General features: G+C 37.1%; 1 protein-coding gene and 1 long non-coding RNA gene across 4 annotated transcripts; both read left to right on the top strand.

The window, feature by feature from the left end:
- On the top strand, nt 1-22,772 carry LOC126831913 (uncharacterized). Of its 3 annotated transcripts, none has more exons than XM_050562582.2 (14): nt 1-252; nt 13,346-13,443; nt 13,990-14,155; nt 14,705-14,841; nt 15,911-16,046; nt 16,490-16,591; nt 16,909-17,039; nt 17,907-18,010; nt 18,514-18,589; nt 18,845-18,910; nt 19,591-19,683; nt 20,082-20,240; nt 21,191-21,286; nt 21,789-22,772. In XM_050562582.2, exons 1-14 carry the CDS (start codon nt 231-233, stop codon nt 21,861-21,863), a joined length of 1,461 nt encoding a protein of 486 aa, XP_050418539.1. In that variant the 5' UTR covers nt 1-230; the 3' UTR covers nt 21,864-22,772. The 3 variants fall into 3 exon arrangements, with proteins under 3 accessions (XP_050418539.1, XP_050418540.1, XP_055959317.1); XM_050562583.2 differs by lacking the exon at nt 1-252 and adding an exon at nt 11,637-11,693; XM_056103342.1 differs by lacking the exons at nt 1-252; nt 16,490-16,591.
- Nucleotides 5,710-7,554, top strand: LOC126831933 (uncharacterized). The gene is made up of 2 exons (XR_007684433.2): nt 5,710-5,853; nt 6,595-7,554. It is a non-coding gene; the product is annotated as an uncharacterized LOC126831933 (long non-coding RNA).
- Nucleotides 22,773-27,455: the final 4,683 nt, after the last annotated feature.

The raw sequence follows: 27,455 nt of genomic DNA on the forward strand, positions 1-27,455 counted from the left end.
TGAAGTGTGGCCATAGATAAAGTGCAGTGAATATAATAATTGTGTTCTAAAATATACACACCAAGGTTTAGGGACTCTTCTATAGTTGAATTTGTATAGATTTAAGTCAGTAAAATATCCGTGTACATGATTTTTTAAATTTTCAACTGGGTCTTGCTTATCAAGTTTTTATCAAGTTTTGACAGGATTATATGCATTTCGTATTTAAATCAAGATAATTTTCATGAGTGATGTTAACCTCTTATTCTTACGGTAAGTCGAGGGTAATTTTACTACCATCCGAAAATAGTGTGCCCCGAAACCAAGGACAGTGACATTGGGGTTTAACGTCCTACGTGACTTTACTGCACGTACCGGGATCACGAAGACGAGCACGCGGCATACATGTTTCTATGAGAGAATTATTGCCGGAACAGCAATTCAAGGTTTTTTTTATGTGCACGCTAACGTGTACTTGTGACCTCAGTATTTCTTACCACCCGTCCGACTATAGGCTACGGTTTTTTTTTCTGACTATCCAGTTAACATTGATGGTTAGATTTACGTAAAGTTTACGTCATTATGGTTAGATTTTGGTTAGCGTCCAATAATGGTAAAATTCTTTGGTTAAATTTACATTACTTTTACGTCATAATGGTTATGGTTACTTTTACGTCAGAAAATGACGTAAATGTAACGTAAACTTTATGACGGATTACTAACCAATTTTTTTTGCTTTAAATACTTCTTGATTAAATAACATTACAAGTGTGTGCACTTTCTAACAATTGATAAATAGTTGGAATTCAGACATAATAATTATATATGTATTATTGGTTATAATTCTAACGTTATTCTAACGTAAATTTTACATCCGGTTTCTAACCGTTAGTTTATGGTTAGTTTTCTGACGTAAATCTAACGTTAGTTTTCTAACGTTAATATAACGTTAGTTTTCTAACGTTAATATAACGTTACTTTTGTGTCATAATTTTAACTGTTAATTTAACGCTAATTTTCTAACATAAATCTAATGTTAGTTTTCTAACATAAATCTAACGTTAGTTTTCTAACATAAACCTGATATTAGTTGTATAAAGTAAAACAAATATCAGTTTAATTTCATGATACTAACAATTAAATTACTGTCATTTTTTATCCTTAGTTTTCTTACGTAAACAAATGTCAGTTTAATAACATGAGCACCATTTGTAATGAAGCGACTCGATGAAGAAGGCTAACCATATCCCACAGGAGAATACTGGTGTGGACTAGAATAAGCAGACGCCAAAGACTGTCATTCAATTTGGGCTTTTTGCATATTTTGTCGAACATAATTGATTAAAATATACAGTAAAACCAGATAAGACTGAACTTTATTCAGTTTATATACATTCATGTTATATTATTATATGCCTTGCTACCCATTTTTGTCCATTTCCAGGGGCCCAACAATAGAAATGAAATGGGGTTTAACGTCCTACTGTTCTGCTCCGAACTGGGCTAATGAAGACGGGCATGTGCCATACAGTGTGCTATGAAGGACATTTTGCCCGTACAGCGGCACTACGACCTACTCTTATATCAAATTCCAACTTCAAGGGATCTTTTACGTGCACACTAATGTGTCCACAGGACCTCAGTTTTTCATCGGATCCGAACAACTAGACAGGTGTCCTTATCAGGCCCTATGTCCCGCATCACTTTCTCGGCCAATGCAGGGATCAAACCTTTTAACTCCTTTAAGAATTTCAGCCTGTAAGCGACACATAAAGAGAAAAAGGAATAAATGAATGACCTACTCTCATTTCGAATTCCAGCTGTCAAGGTTTCGTTTACATGCACATGCAACATGAGCACAAGATCTTGATTTTTTGTCCTATTTGAAGGACTAGACACTGTCCTACATTACAAACAAGGGGAAAATTCTACACCAGGATCGGACCCCTCGTTAGTTAGCCAGTGTGTTAACTTGAAAGTTAACCATTAGCCATTCAACCACGCCAGTGTGCTACAAGGGAGTTTTATCCGGACAGCTGTGCTAAGGCCTACTCATATATTGAGTTCCAACTGTCAGGGGATCTTTAACGTGCATGCCGATGTGTACATGGGACCTCAGTTTTTCGTCCCATCCGAAAGACTAGAAACCTGTGCAGTGCACAAACACATTCTCCTTATTATTCCTGTCTGTGACTACAGTAACTTGATATTGTACACATTGGAGTGCACGTAAAAGATCCGTTGGTAGTTGGAATTTGATATAAGAGTATTCTGTTGTGCCGCTGCCCGGGCAAAATTTCCCTCATAGCACACTGTATGGTGTAGGCCCATCTTCATTAGCCCGGTTTAGGAGCAGAACAGTAGGATGTTAAACCCCATTTCATTTCATTTCATTTTGTGTACATGGGACCTCAGATTTTTGTCCCATCTGAACGACTAGACAGCTGTCCTGCAACACTGCCAAGCAGAAACCACATCGGAAAATCCTGGCTCCGGGGTCATAAATGTAGTGCCACAAAAAAAAAATTTGCAGTTCACAAACACATAATCCTTACTATTTGAGTCTGTGACTACAGCAACTTGAAAGTAGTCCAATTAATAGCCTTTTTTATGTGGTTTTGCAATCGAAATCAAACCTGAGAGGGAAAACAAATAATGATAATGCATGAAAAAGTGTGGCACCATCCAAAGGGAGAGTGAGAATGAAATGGGGTTTAACATCCACTCGACACAAACTAGGTTATTTCAGGACTAACCGTAGGGGTCTTTAGCAGTGGGAAGAAACAGGAGCACCCAGAGAAAATCCACGGGGTTGGACAGACGACCCTACTCCTTGTCATATTCAACCCGGGAATGGAACCCACGCCAGTTGACTCAATGACATACCTTATGGTACAACACGCATGCGCTAAATCGATGGACACACTAGCCAAATCGTTCGGCCGAATGGGTGGACACACTAGCCGAATGCTTCGCCCGATTCAACCTGTCGGTTGCATCACCTTTCACGTCACATGATTAAACATGGCGGCGTCTATGTCTTTAATCTATCATGTGACTTCTCGATATGAGTGGTGATTGGCTAATGAATTCTATATTCGGCGAAGCGAACACACCAGGCGAATATAATTGATTCGGGCGAATTATTCGGCTGAATGACAGTGGACACCGAATCATTCGGCTAGTGTGTCCACTGCCTAACCATTTGGCCATCCGACCCTCCGCCAGTGCGTTACCAGGGAGTTTTGTCTGGACAGGAGTGCTAAGGCCTACTCTTATATTGAATTCCAACTGCAAGGGGATCTTTAAGTGCATGCCAATGTGTACATGGGACCTCAGAGAGAATGAAATGGCATTTATCATCAACTCGACATAAACTAGGTCATTTCTGGACTAACATATATAGTTTAATTTTATTTCAATAATTCGCGTGCCCGTAGGGGTCTTTAGCAGTGGGAGGAAACCAAAGGACCCAGAGAAACCCATGCAAGTTTGACAGGCGAACTTACTCCTTGTCATGTACAACCAGGGAATCGAAACCACGCCAGTTGACTCAATCATACCTTATGATACAACGCGCACACGCTAACCATTTGGCCATCCAACCTCGCGCCAGTGTGCTACAAGGGAGTTTTGTTTGGACAGCAGTGCTCAGGCCTACTCTTATATTGAATTCCAACTGCTAGGGGATCTTTTATGTACATGCCAATGTGTACATAAGACCTCAGTTTTTTACCCCATCCAAATGACTAGACAGCTGTCCTTATCAGGCCCTCCATCCTACACCACTGACAAGTGGAAACCACGTCGGAAAATTCTGATGAGCTTTCTCAGGCAACACTGTGAGCGAACCTGTGACCTCCAAGCAAGCCAGCCAGTGTCTTATTCACTTAGCCACTGTGGCAAAGGGGTCATAAATATAATTCCACAAAAAAACCTGTGCAGTTCACAAACACATTCTCCTTACTATTCGGGTCTCTGTGACTACAACAACTACTCGAAAGTAGTGCGAACTGTAAATTTTATTTTGTTAAACTATCATAAGAAAAGAAACATATTGAATATGCTTGTCAATATTCTTTCTCTGTCAGAGCAGCTAAAAGGTGAAATTGTCTTCCAAAACCTCTTCGTGAGTCCTCTTCCATCCAAAACTTAAAAACTCATTTATTTCAAAAATGATGTTGAGAGAGAGAGAGAGAAATGGGGTTTAACGAGAGAGAGAGAGAGAGAGAGAAATGGGGTTTAACGTCCACTTGACACAAACTAGGTCATTTCGGGACTAACATATAGTTTAATTTTATTTCAATAATTTGCTTGCACGTAGGGGTCTTTAGCAGTGGGAGGACCCGGAGAAAATCCATGAGGTTGGACGGACGACCCTACTCCTTGTCACGTATAACCGGGGATTCGAAACCACGCCAGTTGACTCAATGACAGGTCGTCTCCATTCGGCCATCCAACCCCCAAAAAATGGTGTTGAAATGGGTGTTTTTGTGAATGCGCTTAGAAATACTCATGTGTAATGAAGTGCTATAATTGAACCATAATAATAATATAGTAGGCCTAGTGGACTCCTCCGTCTCATTTTGGTTGAATGTTTGGAAATTTGATGGCTAATTAGATTTAGGACACTCTGGAATATTTTCTAGGCTTGGCTTCATGTGGCCTGTTTTCCATGCATACAAGAACTAGCCAATTAGAAGTTAAACAAAATAAAATCTGCCCCAAAATATTACAATACCTTTTTTTATTTTATTGCCCAAAACACCTTTACAGCCTGAATGTTAATTTTGGGGCAGCGTTTAACTGCATGGGTGGTTATTGAATTTATTAAATTGACTAACATTTGCACAATAAGTAAATATAAATTATCTTAATACCCCAACTCAGACATGTTAGTAGCCTTTCAAACCAATTTAAATTCGGTCAAAATTTGTAGAAATTTAGATATTATTTTATTGCATGTGTGTACAATTTGTTATGTGTCTAAGCTCTGTTACCACAAAAAATATATTTAATTTAGTCCTTATAGTATATTCTATCACACGTTTGAAAGTTGTCCAACGGTCGAATAAATATGTTGTAGTTTGACCTAGATAAATATAAGACTGGGAAAATAAATATAAAAACAATTCCGACATCTTAAAAGTAGATACCTATATTCGTAATGGAAATATTATTTTAAAAATCGGGATTATTTCATTTGATACAACTGAATAAAATGGCTCTAGTCGATCTATTTAAAAAAAACATCAACCAAATATACGAGTTTGGCTACTGCCAGTGCAGTACTGCATCCGTCGTGATCCGAATAAAGCTGTACGTATGTATATTATATCATGTGCATGCTTAAAAAAAGGCCTCTGAATCATATAATAATTTCTTCAATTTTACTATTCATAGGCCTAAAATATTACGTAGTTATAGACTATATATAAAATATTAAAGTGCGTAGGCCTACAGTTGATAGTCGCATAGACTCCGTTATCTACGTATATGATATATGTCGCCATTTTGGGTCAAGATAAATTACAGTCAATACAAATGAATAACTACATCGATAGATTATTAAATGTAATTTCTATTAACTGATTTCAATGTTAGGTGGTCTATGTTTGTTGTCTTTTTCAGTATATTGTCTACATTGATTAAACTATCATTATTAAAATCATTTTGATTCTTTTATATTTGTACGTACTTTTTCACAACTCTGAACCCGGAAGCGAGGTATTCTGGGAAGGTTATTTTAAAGATGGCGGGCGTTTTGGAATTTATTCGTGGAGTGCATGAGAAATGTTCAATATACAGCTACTTGGATTACACAAACAGAGAAAGATAGATTATACCAGTTAAATCGAGAGGTTTTATTTGAAAGTAAGTTTTTTTTCTTATATCCCCGACTGCTGATATACACGTATACTGAGACTACAAATTCAGCGATATGAAAAGAACTTACAATACAATGTAATAGTAGAAAAAATACTAATAAATACTATTCACACAGATGTAAAACTATTTCTATGTCCTTATTTTCTAATTTTTCACCGTAATTCTTATTTCTGTAAGACGCCAGGTTACGAAACAGTTTGCTTTTGTGAAAAAAAAAAAATATTATCAGGTTATTACAGTACACATTTTCATTTGTACTTAATTAATAATTACTTAGACCTTTTGGACTAAAAAGAAATATGTCCTCACTACTCAACGCTGCAGGCTTTGGCACATGACATTTTTACTTTCATAGCATTGGCAACACTTTAATCTCAATCTTCTCTGATTCTAAATAGCAGAAATATGGCAAATTCTTCTGTAACACTGTAATCAACCAGAACGTAATTCCAAACTTGACGTCTCCCCCTTGGACCCTGGCTGCTATTGCTTTTCATCAAAAACCTACCTGCTGTACATAACTAAAGTTAACTTTTGAGCACGACAGAGGGTCTGGAGAGGGCCAACGCCAGTCTCTGCAGGCTGGGGCCAATATACAGTCTTTCAAATGGGACGAAAAACCAAGGTATTTTGTACACATTGAATGATAATTTAAACCTAATTTCATTTTTATTTTGGAGTATAAAAGATGCTTTAATTGAATTTTTTTTTTTTTTTTTTTTACAGATCCTATATTTGAGCACCATTCGTGGCAGTCATGTCGAGGAAGTTATAAAAAGGTTGATAAGGGCTTTGTATATGGAAGCTAGATGACATTACTACTTATCATACACAACTATTTGTCACATACCGACTTGGGATTGAAACCAAGCAACTGAACTCAATAACACTCCTCAATAACACTCGTCTATGAAACCACCCAGATGGCAAAGAAATAAAGACTTTTTAATTATGTACCGAAATCATATATGTATCTATGGTAGCACAAAATTCACCAGAATGTAGGCCAAAGCTTTACTTTACAAGCAGTAGGCCTAAAAAATTTTCCGTCTGATCTTGTAAGAGTCAATTGTTTATGAATAGTTTGCCTCAAGCAGATATCCTGTCACTGTGTCACAGTATCATATAACAGCTCTTTGGCTTGAACTGAGTTGTATCAGTGAGTTGAAAATCTACTGCAGCCAGTATTCTATGGCGGTATATTAGATTCAAAATTCTAACGAGCTTTCGTCTAACTTCTAACTTCTGTTCATGTAATTTTTAACTTCTATTCATGTAGTTTCTAACTTCTATTCATGTATTTTTTTAAATTAAGACAATGTATAATCCAACTTCTTTATTTGTTCAGTGTAAATTTTAATTCTATTCCATCTTATTTCTATTATTTAGACGAAAAACGTCTTCTTAATTTTTACACTTCTGCCTAGCAACCATCATTATGAAGTCATTTGGTGTCGCCACTGCGTGCTCATTTTTGGTGATTGTGCACCTGGTCGGGACCATTGTGTTGATATAAACGACACATTCTTGATAAAGACGAGAGTATCCTCGTCGAAACGTTGCTTTATATTAAACTCAGTAAGAGTTATCTATAAAATTGTACCCTGTGTTAATGTAGACCAACAGTATATAAATATTAATTGGCTCAACTGTAAAAAAAAATCAAATAAAATTCTCCAAATCCTGCACCTGTCTTAAAAAAAATGAACAAATGCTGTTTAGCTTGTATTTGAAATAGAAAATGAAATATAATGGGGTTTAACATCCTACTATTCTACTCCGAACTTGGCTAATACGCCATACAGTGTGGCACTACGGAACGATTAGACAGCTGTACTTGTTAGGCCCTCCATCCTGCATCACTGACAAGGAGGAACCACGCCGGAAAATCTGGATGAACTTTCTCGACCAATGCAGGGATCGAACACCCTACTGCTAGGCTAGTGAGCCAGCGTCTTACCGACCGTATTTGAAATCGTATTTGCAAACCATACATAGATATCACGTTCAATGTTGTTTGTGGGGTTGGATGGCCGAAAGGTTAGCACGTGCGCGCTGTACCATAAGGTATGTCATTGAGTCAGCTGGTGTGGTGGTTTCGATTCCCCGGTTGTACATGACAAGGAATAGGGTCGCCTGTCCAACCTCGTGTGTTTTCTCCGGGTCCTCCGGTTTCCTCCCATTGCTAAACACCCCTACGCGCAAGCGAATTATTGAAATAAAATTGAACCATGTTAATACCGAACCTACATGTAGTTTGTGTTGAGTGGACGTTAAACCCCATCAGACTCTCTCTCGCTCTCTCTCTCGAAGTTGTTTTCAATTTTAGCACTCCACCAACCATTCAACCGGACTAAGAGCGAGTCGTTTGTATCAACAGAATGGTCCCGATCAGGTGCTCAATCGCCAAATTGAGCGAACGATGGCGACACCAAACGACGTCATAATGATGGTTGCTAGTTAGAAATCAAAATTCTAAATTTGTTTACCGTTCATGCTTAACATGTAAAGTGACTAGACATTTTTCGCCTTAATAATAGAAATAAGATGAAACAATTAAAATTTACACTGAACAAAAAAAGAAGTTGAATTATACATTGTCTTAATTTAGAAATTACATGAATTTTGAATCTAGTATACCGCCATAGTATACGGGAAACTTTTTAAACCCTTACAAATTCTTCAAATTTTTGTGATAGATCAATAATAGCAAAAATCTGTGTTAAAATTATATTTGTAATGTGTTTAACAAATTCTACCACACATGTAATATTGGTGTAATTAAGTATATACCTTATTTCAATGTTGGGGTATTATATTGTTGCCCTGACTGTTTGTTTGTCCAAATTAATTTGTGATTGTGAAGGTGACAGCTTTTTATACGCTAACATTTTCATGTAGACGTATATTGTTGTAGCCCCTGTCCGTCCGAACGTCCATCGGTCCGTCCACAATTGTTTGTAGGACCGTAACTTCATGGATTATGGCCCCTGATTGTACTGAATGTCATGTTTTTAGCTTGTGGACCCTAAAGAGGTCAAAATTTTTATATGCCCACATTTTCATGTGGACGTATATTGTGGTAGCCCCGGTCCGTCCGGACGTCTGTACACAATTGTTTGTGGACACTCTACAGGTCACAATTCTTATCCGATTTTGACGAAACTTGAAATATAGGTTTATCTCCAAAAGATCTCGGTTGCTTTCGATATTGGCATGTATCTGACCTTATCTTCTTGAATTATGGTCCCTGATTGTACGAAAAATCAAGTTTTTAGCTTGTGGACCCTATAGAGGTCACAATTTTTATACGCCCACATTTTCATGTGGACGTATATTGTCGTAGCCCTTGTCTGTCTGGACGTCCATCTGTTTTTAGCTTGTGGTCCCTATAGAGGTCACAATTTTTATACGCCCACATTTTCATGTGGACGTATATTGTCGTAGCCCCTGTCCGTCCAGACGTCCATCCGTTTTTAGCTTGTGGTCCCTGTAGAGGTCACAATTTTTATTCGATTTATAAAAAAAAACCATGTGTATATATAACCATTACACACTAAGATCTTGGTTCCTTTTCATAATCGCGCATATCCGAACGTAACTTCCTCGATTATGGCTCCTGTTTGTTCGAAAAATCACATAATCAAGGTTGAATTCGAATTTAGGGAAAATCAAAATGAAACTGGCTGACAAAATGTGTAAAAGTATGCAATATGAAGGCATTGGATACTTAAGATTTTAACTGGCCTGCAATTTAAAAATTTAATTAAAAAATGGGAAAGTGAGGCCAAGTCTCGAATATACCTGTACCCTCATTACCACAATGCACACATCATGTCAAAACTACAAACTGTGATAACTTGGCTCAGAATGAAGTAATTTGAATCAAATTTTCATTTTACATGTATATTATTTATTTTTGAACTATCATAGCAAGAATGGTCAGCTCTTTATCTAAATCTTACAGAAGGTATCGTTAATGTATCTTTTTCAAATTTTGTCCCCACCCCTGCAGATTGGCTGCAAAACCTGTGAACACTGCCCTATAATTTATTTGCATTTGTTTCAAAGTTGGTGTGAAGCATAGATATTCAGTATTCCACAAATTTCCTTTCCAGTATTATCCCACCTAGTTCGAAAACCTTCAGCAAACGTGATAGAGGCCGTAGGGGTTTTTTTTGTTTTTTTTTTCATCAAATTTGGTCAACGTCACAGTTTTCCTGTCTGATATACTGCTGAATGTGTTGGCGTATTTCCACATTTTCAAAGTTTTTCTCGAAGACCGTTTCCTAAATTGTCACCAACTTAATGCTGTGGATAAACTGTTACAATTTAAATGTCGACTTTTGTATTATATTACATTATATATGTATTTTTTGAATAAAGTATAGATACTTGTAGTATATTTTGTTGAATAATTATGTAAGTTGTACTGGTTTTTTGGCGTTTGGTTGCAATTACATTTAGAATTCTGAATGGTTATTGATAAATACATGTATAGAGAGAAATGGGGATTAACTTCCACTGGAATCACACTAGGTCATTTTGGGACTAACATGTGGTTTAGTTTTATTTCAATAATTCATTTGCACGTAGGGGTCTTTAGTGGTGTGAGAAAAACGGATGACCTGGGGAAAACCAATGAGATTGAACAGGCTACCCTACTAGTACTTGTCATGTACATGTGGGGAATCGAAACCACGCTACTTAATTCAATGAGGTGGGGGGTGGATGGCTGAATGGTTAGCATGTGTACGCTGTATCATAAAGTCTGTCATTGAGTCAACTGGGGTGGTTTCGAATCCCCGGTTGTATGTGACAAGGAGTAGGGTCGCCTGTCCAACCTCGTGGGTTTTCTCCGGGTCCTCCGGTTTACTCCCACTGCTAAAGACCCCTATGCGCAAGCGAATTATTGAAATAAAAAATTGAACCATGTGTTAGTCCCGAAATGACCTTTTTGTGTTGAGTGGACGTTAAACCCGATTTCTCTCTCTCTCTCTTAATTCAATGACGGAACTTATGATGCAACGAACATGCGTTAACCGTTTGACCACCGAAACCTCGAGGACGAAATAGATAGAGAGAAATGGAGCCTACGATTCAGTTTCAGTTCAATAATTGTTTGCGCCAGGAGTCTTTAGCACCTCATATGGTTAAAGAAGATTTGGTTATTGGTTGACTGAATTTTACAATTACAACCACCAATAATAGATTATATTAAAGGTTTTAATTGCTCATTTGACATTAGAATTGCATCCGAAAATGATGTTTATTTAATGTTAGATTTACGTTAAAATGGTCGGTTAGATTTCCATCATTTTGCTCATTCTTTTAACGAAAATTTAACGTCAGGAAATGACGTTAATCTAATGTAGAGTTTACGTCATTTTTACGTCATATTTACGTCATTTTCAGACGTAAATCTAACGTAAAGTTTACGTCATTTTCTGGCGTAAATCTAACATAAGTGACGTAAACTTTACGCAAAATTTACGTTAGATTTACGTCAGAAAATGACGTAAACTTTACGTTAGATTTACGTCAGAAAATGACGTAAATGTAACGTAAAAATGACGTAAACTTTACGTTAGATTAACATCATTTCCTGACGTAAAATTATCGTTAAAAAGATGAGCAAAATGATGGTAAACTGACTGACCATTTTTACGTAAATGTAACGTAAATTTAACATCATATTGTTATGTGGTATATATATTGATAATGTAGCTGTGACTAATAAGTTGATAAGCTACTAAGCTGATTTTGAGACTAACATATGGTGATTTGATATTTCTATGATTACATGTGTTTTGCGAGTGGATAAGGTAATGGATTAGCTGAACTAAATGAGTATTGTTATTGTGAAGCAGTCAAGAGCCAGGATGATCGCGACTACTTTGTTTTTTATATTTACTGATACTATTATATTTCATTATTTGTTAGCGTAGAACATTGTCATTTATATATATATTAAACATGTATTATATGTCTTATCATAGAAGTCTATAGTGTTATGTTCTTTCGTAATCATTTGTTTAAATGCCTTAATTGTTCGTACCTTTATAACCAGGGTACTATATAACTGTTAAATTAAACAACGGATAACTCCTACCTCCTAAAGTGATTTATATAATTAGTAAATAATTATTATTATCTAATGATTGGTGTTTTGTGACATATATAGTGTAACCAATATATACGTTGTACTTTTATAATCAATATGATACTGTTTATTAGTCGTGTTTATGTTCTTATGATTTGAATTTCTTCATGCAATATTTGTGAATCGCCAGTAGGAATAAATGTCTCTTATAGATACGTGTAGATGGCTGGAATTTGTTCGATAGGCTTGCCTCAGGGACTGTGGTCGAAGGTCAGCGAAGAACTCGCTGATATTGACAAGCTACGTTTCGAGGGCACAGAAACTCCTTTAAAGCTACTTTCTGTTTCAGCCAGTACGGCAATCTAGGATTGCCCGAAAAAGACAAGTTGCAGATTGAAGAAAAATACGGCGGATGCTATTCACCCGAAAAAGGGAAGACATTGGCAGTTTCAAGAACTAGTACGGCGAATGCTATTCGCCCGAAAAAGTAAAGAACCTGACAGAGTACGGTGAACACTGTTCACCCGAAAAAGGACAGTTAACAGAAATAAACGTATATAAGCTGTAAATACTGATATAAATATATTTTGAAAGTTTTTGTTACATAAAGGTTTGAAAACTAAACGAGTCTGTTTTATTCCTACGGTGAAGCTTATTATAATTTTAGCAAAACACCGTTACTGACCACTTTTTAGCTGGTCCTTACACACCCTTCCGAAGTTCCGTTTACCGGTGGCTCGTGATCAGCCAGGAATTGATCACTGGTGGCAGAGATATCAAGCTCCCCATACCCCAAACGTGGTTTTCCCTTCAAGAAAACGTTACATTGTAGGATAACTTACACCCGTTTTTAATACACGGTATTCTCCGGGAATGCCTATAATCAATAATGACGTGTACTATTATTACTGACTATTTCTGCTTTGAAATCCTATAGTATTGAAGGTAATTCAACCAACTATGGTGGCTGATTGGTATCATGTCGTTATGTCGTGGTGTCGCCCTTCGACATTTTAATCCGACCCCAGGACACTTTTACGCGATATGTCGGGTGAAAATGTAGAATTGTTGGGTTATAATGTCGTGATGTCGGCTTTTCGTGGTGTCGGGTTATTGCCTTAAGGGCGACACCCCAACATCGCATGATACCAATCAGCCACCATAGCAATCGGCTTTGCAAGAAGGCAATTTGTTGTTTAAAGGAGCATTAGGTAAGATTAAATACGAGCTGGCAGTTCTCACTTTAATAGTTAACAAAAAAAGATAATGAGATAAGGAATATGCTGAAAATTTCAGTCGAATTGCTTCACTCTGAACTAAGCTATTAGCGATTCAAGTTTAGGCTAGCCTCGGTCGTCATTTATATTTTCATAGAATCAGCGACGATGTCTACGAAGAATCCGCTGGTGTATGAAAACTTGGTGCTTGAGGGAGGAGGAGCTAAAGGAGTTGCTCTGGGTGGTGCTTTAAAGGTCTGTTATTATTAACTTCCTGGGTAGCAACAGCAACGTTGTTTCAGGAGTAAGGCACTGGCATACCAATCAGGAGATCCTAGTTTCGATAACGTCGTCGATCGAGAAAGGCCCACAAGTGTTTCCTGTCTAGTTTTCCCATCTTAGTGGCGCAGAACGAATGGCATGATAAGGAACGGTGTATTGTCGTCCGAATGATCAACACAAAAAAATCGAGGTCCCATATACACTTTGGCATGCACGCAAAAGAACCCTTGACAGTAGGAATTCGGTATAAATGTAGGCCGTTGCGCCGATGTCCAGGCAAAATTTCCCTCCCTCGATATTGGCATGTATCGGACCGTAATTTCATATACTGTATGGCGTATGCCCGTCTTCATTAACCCGGTTGGTGCAGAAAACCAGGACGTTAAACCCCATTTCGTTTCATTTCATTTCAATGCCTTCTTTGATTTGGGTAAAACGAAAGCCCATATTTGATGCCAGATTTAATATGTTGAAGTTGAATGAAGATTTACATTCCTCGTAAATGATATATATTAACAGTATTTACAGAAACTGGGTTTGTTATCTGGAGATGGCAATCATCATATAAAGCGATTTGGTGGGGCCAGTATTGGTGCTTTAGTAGCATCCTTACTATCTGTTGGTTACAGTCCAGATGAGGTCTCTAATATACTATATTCAAATTCAATGTCAACATTTACCTCAGGTGAGACTACTATTATTACTCATCATAATCATCATCAGTATCATCAGTAACCAGCAGCAGGTTCGAAAGCAGCTAGAGCATGCACAGTATCAATACTAATGCTACTATGTCTTGATCATCATTATCATCCTCATCATCATCAGCAGCAGCGACAGAAAATACAGCAGCTTTAGTAGAAACAAGAGCATACACATAAGCATATGCGGTATTGTCATCTAAGGAGAGAAGGACCAAGAGTCATCGGGTCGATTTACTACTATAAAGATGGCATGGGAATACAAACGGGGTTGATGGGCGAGACACAGACGAAGCACGAAATCATATTGCCATTGTCAGAGTATTTGAACGGCTGGGATAAATGCTATTGGGTCTTGGACTTAAGAAAACATTTTAAAAGAAAACATTTTAAAATGTCGCCTATTTTTGCCCGGATCCTGGGGCGGTGGCACCATTTCACATTCGTCTTAACCTGACTCTTCATCTACGGTCGACATGATGTGCATCATATTTTCATTTTGAGAAATTGATCTGTATAATCTGTACTTACAGGGACTCTGTTTTCGATTTGTTTGTCGTTTTATGAAGTATTTAAGCAGTATGGTTTCCATTCAACCAATCCCATTAAGAAATCGTTAGGGGAGTATATAAAACAGAAGACAGGAAATGCTGATTTGACGTTTAAACAGGTTGGTCGTTGTAAATAGAATAATGCTTATAGTTATATGATTGTTAATCATTTCGTAGTTTGTTTGTTAAAGTATCTGTGTGGCATTTGCATTTCTCAGAAAATATAAAATGTTCCACGTCTTAATCCACGCCAAATAAATTATCAAAATATCAACGGTGAATAATCTCCCGCTAGTTGGATTCAAGTAGATTAAAACGAAGCTCATCAAAATAATGCAGAGAAAACATATGCGACACCTAATAGGAAAAGGACATCGTAACGCCGCGTGGTGCCTTGGGTTTCGTAAGAGGGCCATGCTAGGCCAGATGAGGTGCCGCTCGAGTGTACTGATCAGCGAAATTATCCACATCTATTTAGTTCTTGGTAGACGTCTTTATCACAGTGTGCTTTTTCTAGTGAAAAAAGTAGTTGGACTTTGCCGTGCTATGGTCGGTCAGAACACAACCTTGCAGTATTGTATATCAACCCTTTTAAGATTGGAACGAGGGTGGCAGCGAGGTTCCGTCAGCACCTGCTTGAAACCACCATCCCAGCGCCAGCGGTCCTGATTACGTTACTTTCTTTATTACTTTCTCATGTGTGCAACGCCGTTTGGGCATGTGGTACTGAAAGGTTCCACAAAACAACGTATCCCAAAAGACACGACTACACCTTTAATTACAAATGAAATGAAATGAAATGAAATGGGGTTTAATGTCCTACTGTTCTGCTCCTATGCTGGGCTAATGAAGACGGACATTACGAAGAAGGGGACGGCGAATTAGCCTTATCGCATCCCTATTCCTGCCCTACGCTGGACTTGCTTCTCAATCCCGACATGTTCTTCCTGCAAGGTTCATTTGTTTGCAATATCACCTTCGGTGGAAGCCGACGTTAACCTCGACCAATGAACGAAGGAATAACAGTTTGCCATAACATGCCAGCTTGACGTGGCCTAAACGTAATGTTATTTCAAACGGAAAGACCGTCCTGGGAGGCACGAATCTAGATACACATTTGTATCCAAAACCATAAAAGTTTTGTTTTCGCAAATGATCATGATTAAGATTGTAATTTGTTGATTTCAGTTGTATACTAGTCGTGATAAGGAACTCTGTGTTATTGTAACTAATGTCAACAGATTAAAAACAGAATATTTCCACGCGAAGACAACACCGGATACACCAATTAGAGAAGCTGTGCGCATGTCTATATCTATACCAGGTAAGTTAAATTTTAAGCCAATCCAAGTATACGGCATGAAAAATTAGCTAATGAAGATACAAAACATTGGCTGATGGCATAAAAAAGAATTAGCAGATTGCATGTTGAATTGGCTGATGCAATGGAATAGTGTCCTATGGCATGAACCAAAGGCCGGTGGCATTCAAACTTGGATGATGATATAAAGCAGATAGCATGAAGCATTTGTTGAGGGCATGAAACATTTGCTGATAGCATAGACTTGCTGATAGAATAGATTTGCATGAAGCATTTGCTGATAGCATGAAGCATTTGCTGATAGCATGAAGCATTTGCTAATAGCATGAAGCATTTGCTGATAGCATGAAGCATTTGTTGATAGCATGAAACATTTGCTGGTGGCATGAAACATTGACTGAAACTTGTATCATGATGGCTATTATTGTAAAATGCGTGCATTTCAGGATATTTTAGGGCAATAAAATCCAAATTAGAAGCAGACGGAGAAGAAGATTTGTTTGTAGATGGAGGGATGCTGTGTAATTACCCAATTCATTGTTTTGATGGTAAATATTTTGTAGAATCAAATATCATATAACAGAATACGGATTTATACCATTGGGCTAGTCAATTAAGATTATCTACACCATTTGTTTCTTGCTTTATTTGACTGTTTTTTCTTTGTTAATGTATTTGGCTGTTGATATATGTGAATGTTTTTATTTGTTGATATAGGCCTGTATTTCTTTGTTGATATATTTGACTGTTTTTCTTTGTTGATATATTTGACTGTATTTTGGTTGTTGATATGCCCGTTTTCTTTGTTAATACATTTGACTGTTTTTGGGTGTTGATATAATTGACTGTTTTTATTTTGTTTTAGGCTGGTTTTTATCAATGGCTAAAGGGAATAGCTTCTTTAATAGAATAAAATCTTTAAGTGATATTGCTAAACATTATGAACAAAATAACCGATTTAAAGAATTTAATCCTAAGACATTGGGAATTGTTTTAGTAAGTATAAAAAACCCTCTGACATGTAAAGTGTTAAATCCATTATTTTTCTTATAATCCTTGAGTGGCATTTAGCGATCGGGAAACACATTAATATATCAAAGTTTTTATGGGAAAAAATCACTTAGTTTATTGTAAGAGCACGACGTTTCGATAAGTATCCGGCCGTAGAGCAAAATATTTTCCTCGTAGCACTAGGATTAATAAATATGTTGATATTAGCAAGCTTTTTGCGATTATCAGTTTAATTCTGAAAAATCGTTTCAGTCGTCTGACTTGGCATGTCACATAATTGTCGTCATTCTGAACACTTATTTATCTGACATGCTAGGGTATTTCCTTAATGTTTCCTAATTACTATTTTGATGATGTTCCAAGTCTAATCATGACTGGGGGGTTGGATGGCTGAATGGTTAGGGTGAGCGCGCTGTATCATAAAACAAGGTAAGTATTGGCAAAATATTGCATTTGATTCTGGTTGTATCATAAGCTTTGTCATTGAGTCGACTGGCGTGGTTTCGAATCCCCGGTTGTACGTGACAAGGAGTGGGGTCGCCTGTCCAACCTCGTGGGTTTTCTCCGGGTCCTCCGGTTTCCTCCCACTGCTAAAGACCCCTACGCGCAAGCAAATTATTGAAATAAAATTAAAAACCATATGTTAGTCCCGAAATGACCTAGTTTGTGTCAAGTGGACGTTAAACCCCATTTCTCTCTCTCTCTCTAATCATGACTTATATTCTGTGGTCTGAACTGAACAAAAAATATTTTTAGAATGCAGCTTAATTTGTACTACTATTTTATGTTTACGTGAATAAGGCACTTGGTACAAAGTTTTGATAATTCAGAAGATGTTTCACAATTTTTCAGTATTCGGAGACTGACAATCAGTGGATGAAGGACTGCTTCAATAAAAGGGCGTTGTGTTTAAAACCAGAGAGACCTGGAAATAGTACCAAATTATATTGCGAAAGGTAGGGAGACTGTCTCTTATTGTAAATGATTCTCGAAGTGGCTGGGGTCAGTTTTAGACAACTGTGATATGATCCCTGATCCCCAATGAAAGAAATAAAAAAACAAAACCCAAAAAAACAACCTAATTGGTTAGGCCATTTCTTGTAATTTAATTCATTACTAATTGTTGGCGGACCTAGTATTTGCATATGAGAAGAAGAAGGTCCATTATTACTTTTGTTGGGAAGGCCAAGGACCATTATTACTTTTATTGGGAAGGTGAAGGTCCATTATTACTTTTATTGGGAAGGTGAAGGTCCATTATTCCTTTTATTGGGAAGGTGAAGGTCCATTATTACTTTTATTGGGAAGGTGAGGGTTCATTATTACTCTTCCAGGGGAAGCTGGTCTCTATTAATATACCTACTAACATCGGCAGCGGTTCATTAATATTTACGACAGTTCATTATTACAACGTCACAGCCCATTATTATTTACTGACAAGGTAATTTATATTTTTTAGGGACAAAAGTCGTCATAAATCTGAAGAAATTGAACAGTATGATAAACTCCGTTCATCAGTAGAAGTATTTTTTAAAGTAAGAACTTGTAGTTGCTTTAATCACACGGGTATGATTTTGATACGAATACACACACACAGTGTAGTGACGTGGACCGGATTTTGATACAAACACACACAATACAGTGACATAAGCATGATATTGATAAGGTCTGATTTAACGTTTTGGGGAGATGGTTCACAAAGTTTCAAAAGCCAAAGTGGGGTAATCGAGTCTCCAACTTCAGACTAACAATCATTATGTGCAGTTATTATAGAGTTTTATTTTATTTAGGTATGCCAAGAACATCTGTCAGAATCTACGTTGAGCAAAGAGGCGGTGAAAATTATATTTGAAGATGTGAGTGGTTTGTCAGCTATTTGACACAATCTACGTGTATGTTGTAGGAGCCGCGGTGGCTTAGTAAGGAAGACGCTGGATCGATAACCGGGGGGGGGTGTGTCTCGAATTCGCTCCCGGTATCGTTTTGTCAGCTATTTGACACAATCTACGTGTAGGAGCCGCGGTGGCTTAGTAAGTGTTGTTTCTCCTTGTCAGTGGTGCAAGACACAGGATCTGTCCAGTCCCGTTTGGATGCCCCGTGTACACATTGGTGTTTACGTAAAAGAACCATCGACATCTGTAATCGAAATAAGAGTAGGTCGTAGCGCCGCTGTCTGAGACATTCGGCATAGCTCCTTGTGTACGCCCGTCTTCATTAGCCCAATCCTTCTGTAGAACAGTAGGGCGTTTAAACTACATTTCATTTAATTTTGTAACTTTAAAAATGCACAATTGTTTTAGAATTTAAAATATTCTTGAAGTGCCGATTTTATATCATAGATTTTCCTTTCATCTCAGTAGTTTAGGAAAAGGATTTTGTGGTCATGTAGTGGACTGTTTGGTCAGGTAAATTCACCGAGCGCCATTTATCCATAATTGATTGGAACCACTCCTAATTTTAACCTAGAAATATATGATACAAACAGCGATATTTTGTTCATTTTTAATCTTTTGTTTTCATTGAATATCAATAAAAGAAACGTTTTACACAAGAACAAAGAGATGCTCTGTTTGAAGGTCTGACGTTTGAAGAGTTTTTCAGCAAGCTTGACCAGAACAATGATGGAACGGTAAATACATACTTTATTTCTAGTATACATTAGGGAACCAAGGTGACTCAGTGACCAAGGGGCTGGTCAATCAAACTTCTCGGGAATTCCCAGTCCCATCTTAATTAACTATTGTTATAAGTGGGCGAGGACGAAGAGATCAGTAATAAGAAAAGGCGCCTGGTCTTTCGGACTGGACGCAAACAGAGGTCCACTTGAAAATTGAAAAAAAGAGAGACAGTGGGGTTCCCGTCAATAATTTAAGATGAACCAGGAAACTTTTATGGAAGACAAACGTTTCTAATATTTTAAGATACCAACAATATTTCCCTCGTATAGAATATAGTAACTAAAATAACACTTTTCAAATGGGTAAATGACAGAGATTTTCATATATTTCCTTTTTTTCCATGCCACAGGTTCAGTTTAGAGAACTGTTAGGTTTTATTGAATGGAAAGGGGTATATTCAAGCCAGAAATACATGGGATTCGACAGAAAAAATATCACCGATCTGAAAACATTCGTTTCGTCATTGATCGGAGCCCTTGTACAAAATTCTCAAATGATAAATCTACAGGTAGGTGTTTTACTTGGTAACAGCTTTGTGAACATACCATGCGAATTGACACCCAGAAAGCACACGCACAGTCAACTAGCAGCAACGCTAATCTGGACTTTGGTTACGGCTTTATGGGTGAGGGGGGGGGGGCATTGACGTAAGTAATGATCAGTTATGTGAACTTTAATTTACTTTTGACTATGTGTGATACACGAGGCTAAATCTTGTTCGAACTATTCTCTCTCTTACCAAACAAAATCTCACTAGTTTGACCTTTTCCTGGAATTAGTTTAGCAAATGCTTCGTTCATGATTGAAAAGGGTCCTTGTGCAAGTTGGGGAGGCCGAGGCCTTGGTCACCCACCTGAACCCGCTATTGGCATCGACACATCAATACATATTGGCATAGGCTTACATCAAATCCGAATCCAAATACACAAACCGGTGAATCCGCCGGGGTGCGTTGAATTCTCGGATTCAAAATGGTGGTTATTTGCAAGTTACCAACAGCGCATGTCTTAAATCAAATCCTGATTCGTAAAACTGATTGTTTGTGACGAATCTAGAAAGTAAATCTGAAAAGATAATCTTGAAAATGAAGCTAGGAAGATAATCTTGAAAATGAATCTAGAAAATGAATCTGGAAAGAGAACTTAGAAAGAGAATCAATATCTGAATTCGTGACAATCAAATACGACCACAGACACATTTCTGTTGTTACGATACTTGCAAAGTCAAAATTACTCACATTCCTATCGTTATAGCCAAGAATATGTGTGTATAGAATTCTATTGTATGCCTGTTTTGCTTCATTTGTGTTAGGAAAGTTAAGACGTTTTGACTTTTGTTCCTATGGTACTGCATAACATGATAATTTTACAAATTCTGGTAAAATTAGAAGTTGGGGTCTACATTGTATTCATTACATCAGATGGTTTAATTGTTTGTATAATGTGTTTTGTATTTTAGCCAAGGGATATTGATAGAACAATAGCTATAAATACAAGCTATGTTGGTACGTTAGATTTTGAACTTGAAGATGCAGATAAAGAATTTCTGGAGCAGGTAAAGTATTTCACGTTTAATATTACCCGGATCCTTTACTGTCATAATGGTTGCAAAAACTTATTTGAATATAGACCCAGCATATATTCGTAACACCCCGTTTTATCTGGATTATAGAATGAAACATCGATTTTATCCCATAGTTGAAGCTACATATGACAAGAATGACATGGATTTTAATATATCTCTAGCATATATTCGTAGCACCCCGTTTTATCCGGAATATATTAAGGAACATCCATTTTATCGTATTTTATCTTGTATATGAAGCTACATTTGACAAGATTGACATGGATTGGTTTTTTTTATAATTGATTAGGCCTACATTACTTAATCACAGTTAATTGTTCCACGAGACTATTTTATCCTATATAGTTCACTCTATGTATAGTTAATTGGTTTTTATAGTCAATTAGGCCTACATTACTAAATCATAGTCAATTGTTCTGCAAGACTAGTTTATTCTATGATAGATCACTAGTATGTATTGTATCTATTTCAGAGAGGATCTAATGCAGCTAAAGCATTTTTCGATATGAAACATACAAATGAATGTGGGTGTTCTGAAGAGAATTAGATTCAAGTATTTTAAACATACTCCATCGTCAGGGCCGGGTTAAGACACACAGTGGCCCTACGAACTTAAACGATTTTGTTGCCCCAATATTTAGCCTATATACTTTAAACCATAAACAGTATTAAAGCGTAAACAACCAGTCAAGCACGTGGTCTTAATTAGTTTTTGAATGTAACAAAGCAGACATTCTGCTGTGCCCTCATTCCCATGATGCAACTTACCACGTGCCTATTTTGTTTAATGGTTAATCCATCACTGCCCATGGTAAAACTTGTTAACAATGGTCTATTGGACATTGTTACTCTTAACAAGAAAATAAATGTATCTGCCATAGGCATTGTTGTTCTTACCACGAACATAAATACATTTATTTTTATATTATATCACACTGAAATTAATCATAAACCTACCCGAGTATCGAAAATCCAAGTTCTGGCCTGCATGCATTAAGGTATTTTAAAAATAAAAATATACTTGTCTCAGCCCACATGTACAGTGGAATTGTCTCCCTTTAATCTTATTGTCCCCTGTACACTGTTTTGACAATCGCTCTGTGCAATTTGGACAATCTCAGTACAATGGTAATTTTAACAAATGTCAGAAATCTATTGCATCTAAAGCCCTGTATCAATTATATAATGTTCTTAACAAAGTAAATCTTGATGTAAAACAGCAATTTTATCTATTTGACTCTGATATAGGATCAATTCTTAATTATGCTTGTGCGAGTTGGGGCTTCCATAGTTCTCCAGACATTGAAAAACTACACCTACAGTTCTGTAAACGGACATTACTTTTAAAATCCTCTACGCATAGTGCTTCGGTGTATGGAGAGCTTGGAAGAACAACTCAATATTACTCCTGACTAAATTGTATATTAAAATATTGGATAAATGTTTTATCAGATAAGAGTAGTTTAAAATATATTGTTTACAATCACTCACGGGTTTCGGATTTGGACAGGAAATACAGTAATAAAACATGGGTGTTCAATGTTAAAAGTTTACTGGATAATCTTGGCTGTTCTTTTACTGGACGAATCAAGATTCTAATCTTCCTTATTTTAAGGTTTTAAAAGCTAAACTGTTTGATCAATCTATCCAAGAATGGAATTCTTCACGTTTTGCTTCATCTAAGTTAAGCACATATAATTCGTTCACAGATTTACCTCTATTTAAATTTTATCTATGCATTGATGACCTCAAACTGAAGTTTAGAGTAGCCTTCAGTAAATTTAGATGCTCGTCGCATTCGCTCTGTATAGAAACTAGCAGATATTTAAATACACCCAGGAAAGAGAGATTATGTAAATATTGTACACTGAAGACGTTGGAAGATGAATACCATTTTTTGTTAATTTGTCCTGCATATAATGCCTCAACAAAGCGCTCGGATAATTGGTACTTCATACAAATATGGCGGCAAGACGATTTACCCGATATTATCTTTACTACCTTATTATTGTTTTAAAAAAAGGACAGACTAAATCCATTATCGTTAATTCGTGCAATGAGCAAAGAGTGGAGGCTACGGTAAAATGTAAAAAAATTTTATAGTACCAGTACCGGTAGATCCAACCGAGTGAGTTTTGGGTAGTATTGGGTAAATCGGCCCTGCCCCATATATTAAACGTGTGCAAAGTTGTACCAGGACCCCTTTTCACAAAGCACACACAAGCGCACATAGATTAAATGTATTGAACTTGCTGCACAGGCTATTGGTGTTCGAATGCAATAAGCCCACATTTGATCCCTCGATATCCTAACATTGTAAGCATGGTATATGCCCATATGCCCTAGGGGAGTCATAATGTCTTGGTAAGAATGTAGTTCCTTTAGGAAAGGCTTCTGAGAGGACAGGGTTCGATCAGAAGCCGTCCCTAAAGAGAAACTAGTAAGAATGGTGCTTGCTAACTATCCGGAAGGCCCTGACACTGGTGTTGACCAAGAGAATTCCCCTGGATTTTCCAACCTGGTTTCCCCTGTCAGTGATACCAGGCAAGGAAAAGTGTGCAGTCGTTCGGATGGGACGTAAAACCGAGATAATAGAAACCATGACTGTTGGAATTTGATGAATAAAAGGCGGGAACGATTTTCGCGGAGAAGAAATTTAAAAAAAAAACGAACTGAAACTTCATTCCTTTTTATTTCATTTAATACACTCCCGTCTTAGCCTGATAGAGCTGAACAATAGGTCGTCAAACCCCATATCATTTATGACAGATATACAGAACAAGATAGTTAGATACCCCTACGATCACTTGAATAATGATTTACAACCTTGAGTAAACAGACGATCCTTCTACTATATCAATATGAATAGGATTACGGCTATGTTTCATGTAACAATAGCCGATTTTTCTTATAAATTAAGGGAGTTATTTGCTTCATTCTGCACACCGTGATCCATTTGCTTCATACTTCGATGATAAGTCTCTGCCCTGAATGGCCACCATATCAAAAAATTAGTATACTATTTCGTAATGCGGTTCTACAACGTTTTACAGGTTTCATACATACAAAGACTAAATAAACCTTTTTACTTCCATTAAATGGAAGCAGAATAAATGCTTCTTAATATTCTCGAAGTATACTTAGTGTTTTCGACTAAAACATTCGATTTAGAACTTATAATGTCGGTGAACTAGCTTAATGTCTGTTCTCAAGCGGGGTTAACTGTAGACAGACAGCCTAAGTTTATGACGTTTGCTTATGTGAACTAAGGAAACTTACTTAGTCCGGCAAAACAAGACAAAGGTTGGCAAATCACCATTACATTCGCGAGGGACGATGGCGGTCCATTATTTCATTCGAAAGGGAGAGTGTCGGACTAGCTTCACGTGATTACATTCATAATTGGCGGCCCATTATAACATTAACAACACAAGTTGAAGGTCCAAGACTCAACTTCAATTTGGATATATGATAAAGTGAAGTATCAGGTGTATTTGAAACATTAAACATTCCCTACCGGCGTATAACACCCAGTCAACATACCATTCCCTACAATCGGATAACTGCACCCAGTCAACGTATCATTCCCTACAAGGCACAACACCCAATCAACGTAACATTCCCTACCAGCGCACAACACCCAGTCAACGTACCATTCCCTACCACCGGACAACTGCACCCACTCAACGTATCATTCCCTACCAGGTACAACACCCAGCCAACGTATCAGATCTATACATATATTTGATATCACCTTGACATCTCAACAGGAACTAGATTTAAAGAGAAATTTAAACCCATCCCACGGACCCACCCTCATATCCAAGATCCAGTATTGTGCCTCATATCCAATAAATATACTATAATTATTGGGGCGGATTATTCTATATCCCCTTGATATCCAGAAATAACTTTTAAAGGCAACTTATCCCCATCCCACGCACCCTCCCCGGAGTCTATTAAAGGAAACGTTAATTCTAGGGGGGCCGAGGCAGCTCTAGGCTTTGGACATTTTTGAAAAGTATATTGGCTCTAGCATCAATTTGGCATACATCTCCGGGAACTTGACGAGGGCACTGCCAATACACAGACAATGACAAACTAGACTGTACGGCCCATACCTATATATTAGTTCATTCCGATGACTGGTACAACTGAAGACTAATTTTTGCCCGAATTGAAACTTTTTCAAAGCGTTTCTTTTTATTTCCCTAGAGCACGGTTTTCTCTCATTAGAGCACGGAAGTGCCCCAGGGCACCTTAAAATAGGCCCCGACCCTCCCCAAAATCTATTAAATACACTAAATTTATTGGGGCGAATTGTTTGATATCACTGTCACATTTTAACAGTAACAGAACACCTTGAATAAATAACGCATCATCCAAACACCCAATAAATACAGTTACACTGAAAAAAAAACTGGGGTTGAAACAACACAAACTTGTGTTGTTTTCAACACAAGTCAGGTGTCTCTATTTAACAACACAAACTTGTGTTGAAACAACACAGAACTTGTGTTAAATGTTGAAACAACACAAAACTTGTGTTAAAAGTTATCAAACAACACAAACTTGTGTTGAAACTTGTGTGAAAATCTACACAATACTTGTGTTGAAATTTTTGAAACTTGTGTTGAAATTTTTGAAACTTGTGTTGAAATTTCTGAAACTTGTGTTAAAATTTCTGAAACTTGTGTTGAAATTTCCGAAACTTGTGTGGTTTCATACAAACTTGTGTGGTTTCATACAAACTTGTGTATAACCATCCACAAAAACTTGTGTTGTTTTTTTCCCCAATTTATATACAGTATAGCAACCTTTTTATGCAGGACCCATCTCTTTGCTCTGTTAGACCTTTGTTTTTGTAAGATTATTATTTATTCATAAAATCATAGGAAAAAGTAAATTAATACATCAAAACTAAATAGATATTTGAAATGTTAACAGAAAAACAGAGAATTCTAATACTAATTATATTGTGTTATATATAATGACCCCCCCCCACACACACACACACACACACCCCACTTTACCCATCACAAAATATAACATAGCTATTTAAATTGTTCTTAACCCCACACACTTTACCTATCACAAAATATAAAATAGCTATATAAATTGTTCTTTACCCCAAAACAAGAACTGAGAATATAAAGATATGTACACAGTATCCCTACCCCATACTCCAAAATATATAATTCAAATAATATCTAAATTTAATAACATCCAAACCAAGCACTAAGGTTAATTATGCACTAAATTGAAACAATTTCAAAAACTGAAAAGTGCTACAAAATCACACTACAAGTGATTTGTGAGACATATAGAAATAACTAATATACACAGAAAACTAACAAAAGAAAAATGCACTATTTTGCAGGAGTAATAAAATGATGTAAAACCTTTTCTTCATTAAAAAAACCCCAAACAAAATGAATATTTTGTAAATAAAAGAAGCAAAGCATCAAGATTACAGGATTGAAATAAAAAAATATCATATGTACAAAAAATTTATATACAATCACAAGTCATAAGCGACAGTGGTTCAGTGAGTATAAGGTGTTGGTCGAGAAATTTCAACTGGATTTTCCGGCATAGTTCCCACTTGTCAGTAGTGCTGGATATGGCAAGGGATAATTGGGTACAAGCCCGGAATCGAAAGAGAGAGAGAGAGAAATGGGGTTTAACGTCCACTTGACACAAACTAGGTCATTTCGGGATTAACATATGGTTTAATTTTATTTCAATAATTCGTTGCGCATAGGGGTCTTTAGCAGTGGGAGGAAACCGGAGGTCCCGGAGAAAACCCACAAGATTGGACAGGCGACCCTACTCCTTGTCACGTACAACCGGAGATTCGAAACCACGCCAGTTGACTCAATGACAGGCCGTATGATACCGCACGCACGTGCTTACCATTCGGCCATCCACCACCCCCTCCCCCATTCCCGGAATCGAAACCATCCCCACTGCGTTCACTGAGAAGAACCCTTGACAATTGAATTATTTGACTCAATGACAGACTTCCTGATCAAATGTGTGCGTGTTAATCATTGACCCCCCCCCCCCCCGGGTTCCCGTGAAAGAACCCTTGACAGTTGAAATATTTGATATAAGAGTAGGGTGTAGGGCAGAATCA

The sequence above is a fragment of the Patella vulgata genome, chromosome 9 (assembly GCF_932274485.2).
Source record: "Patella vulgata chromosome 9, xgPatVulg1.2, whole genome shotgun sequence".
NCBI classification, from domain to species: Eukaryota; Metazoa; Mollusca; class Gastropoda; family Patellidae; genus Patella; species Patella vulgata.

Coding starts and splice junctions, on each gene's coding strand:
- LOC126831913 (XM_050562582.2), top strand. CDS start 231: ATGTTAACCTCTTATTCTTACG. Junction 14,842..15,910: donor CTGATTTGACGTTTAAACAG/GTTGGTCGTTGT, acceptor TGTTGATTTCAG/TTGTATACTAGTCGTGATAA. Junction 19,684..20,081: donor ACCAGAACAATGATGGAACG/GTAAATACATAC, acceptor TCCATGCCACAG/GTTCAGTTTAGAGAACTGTT.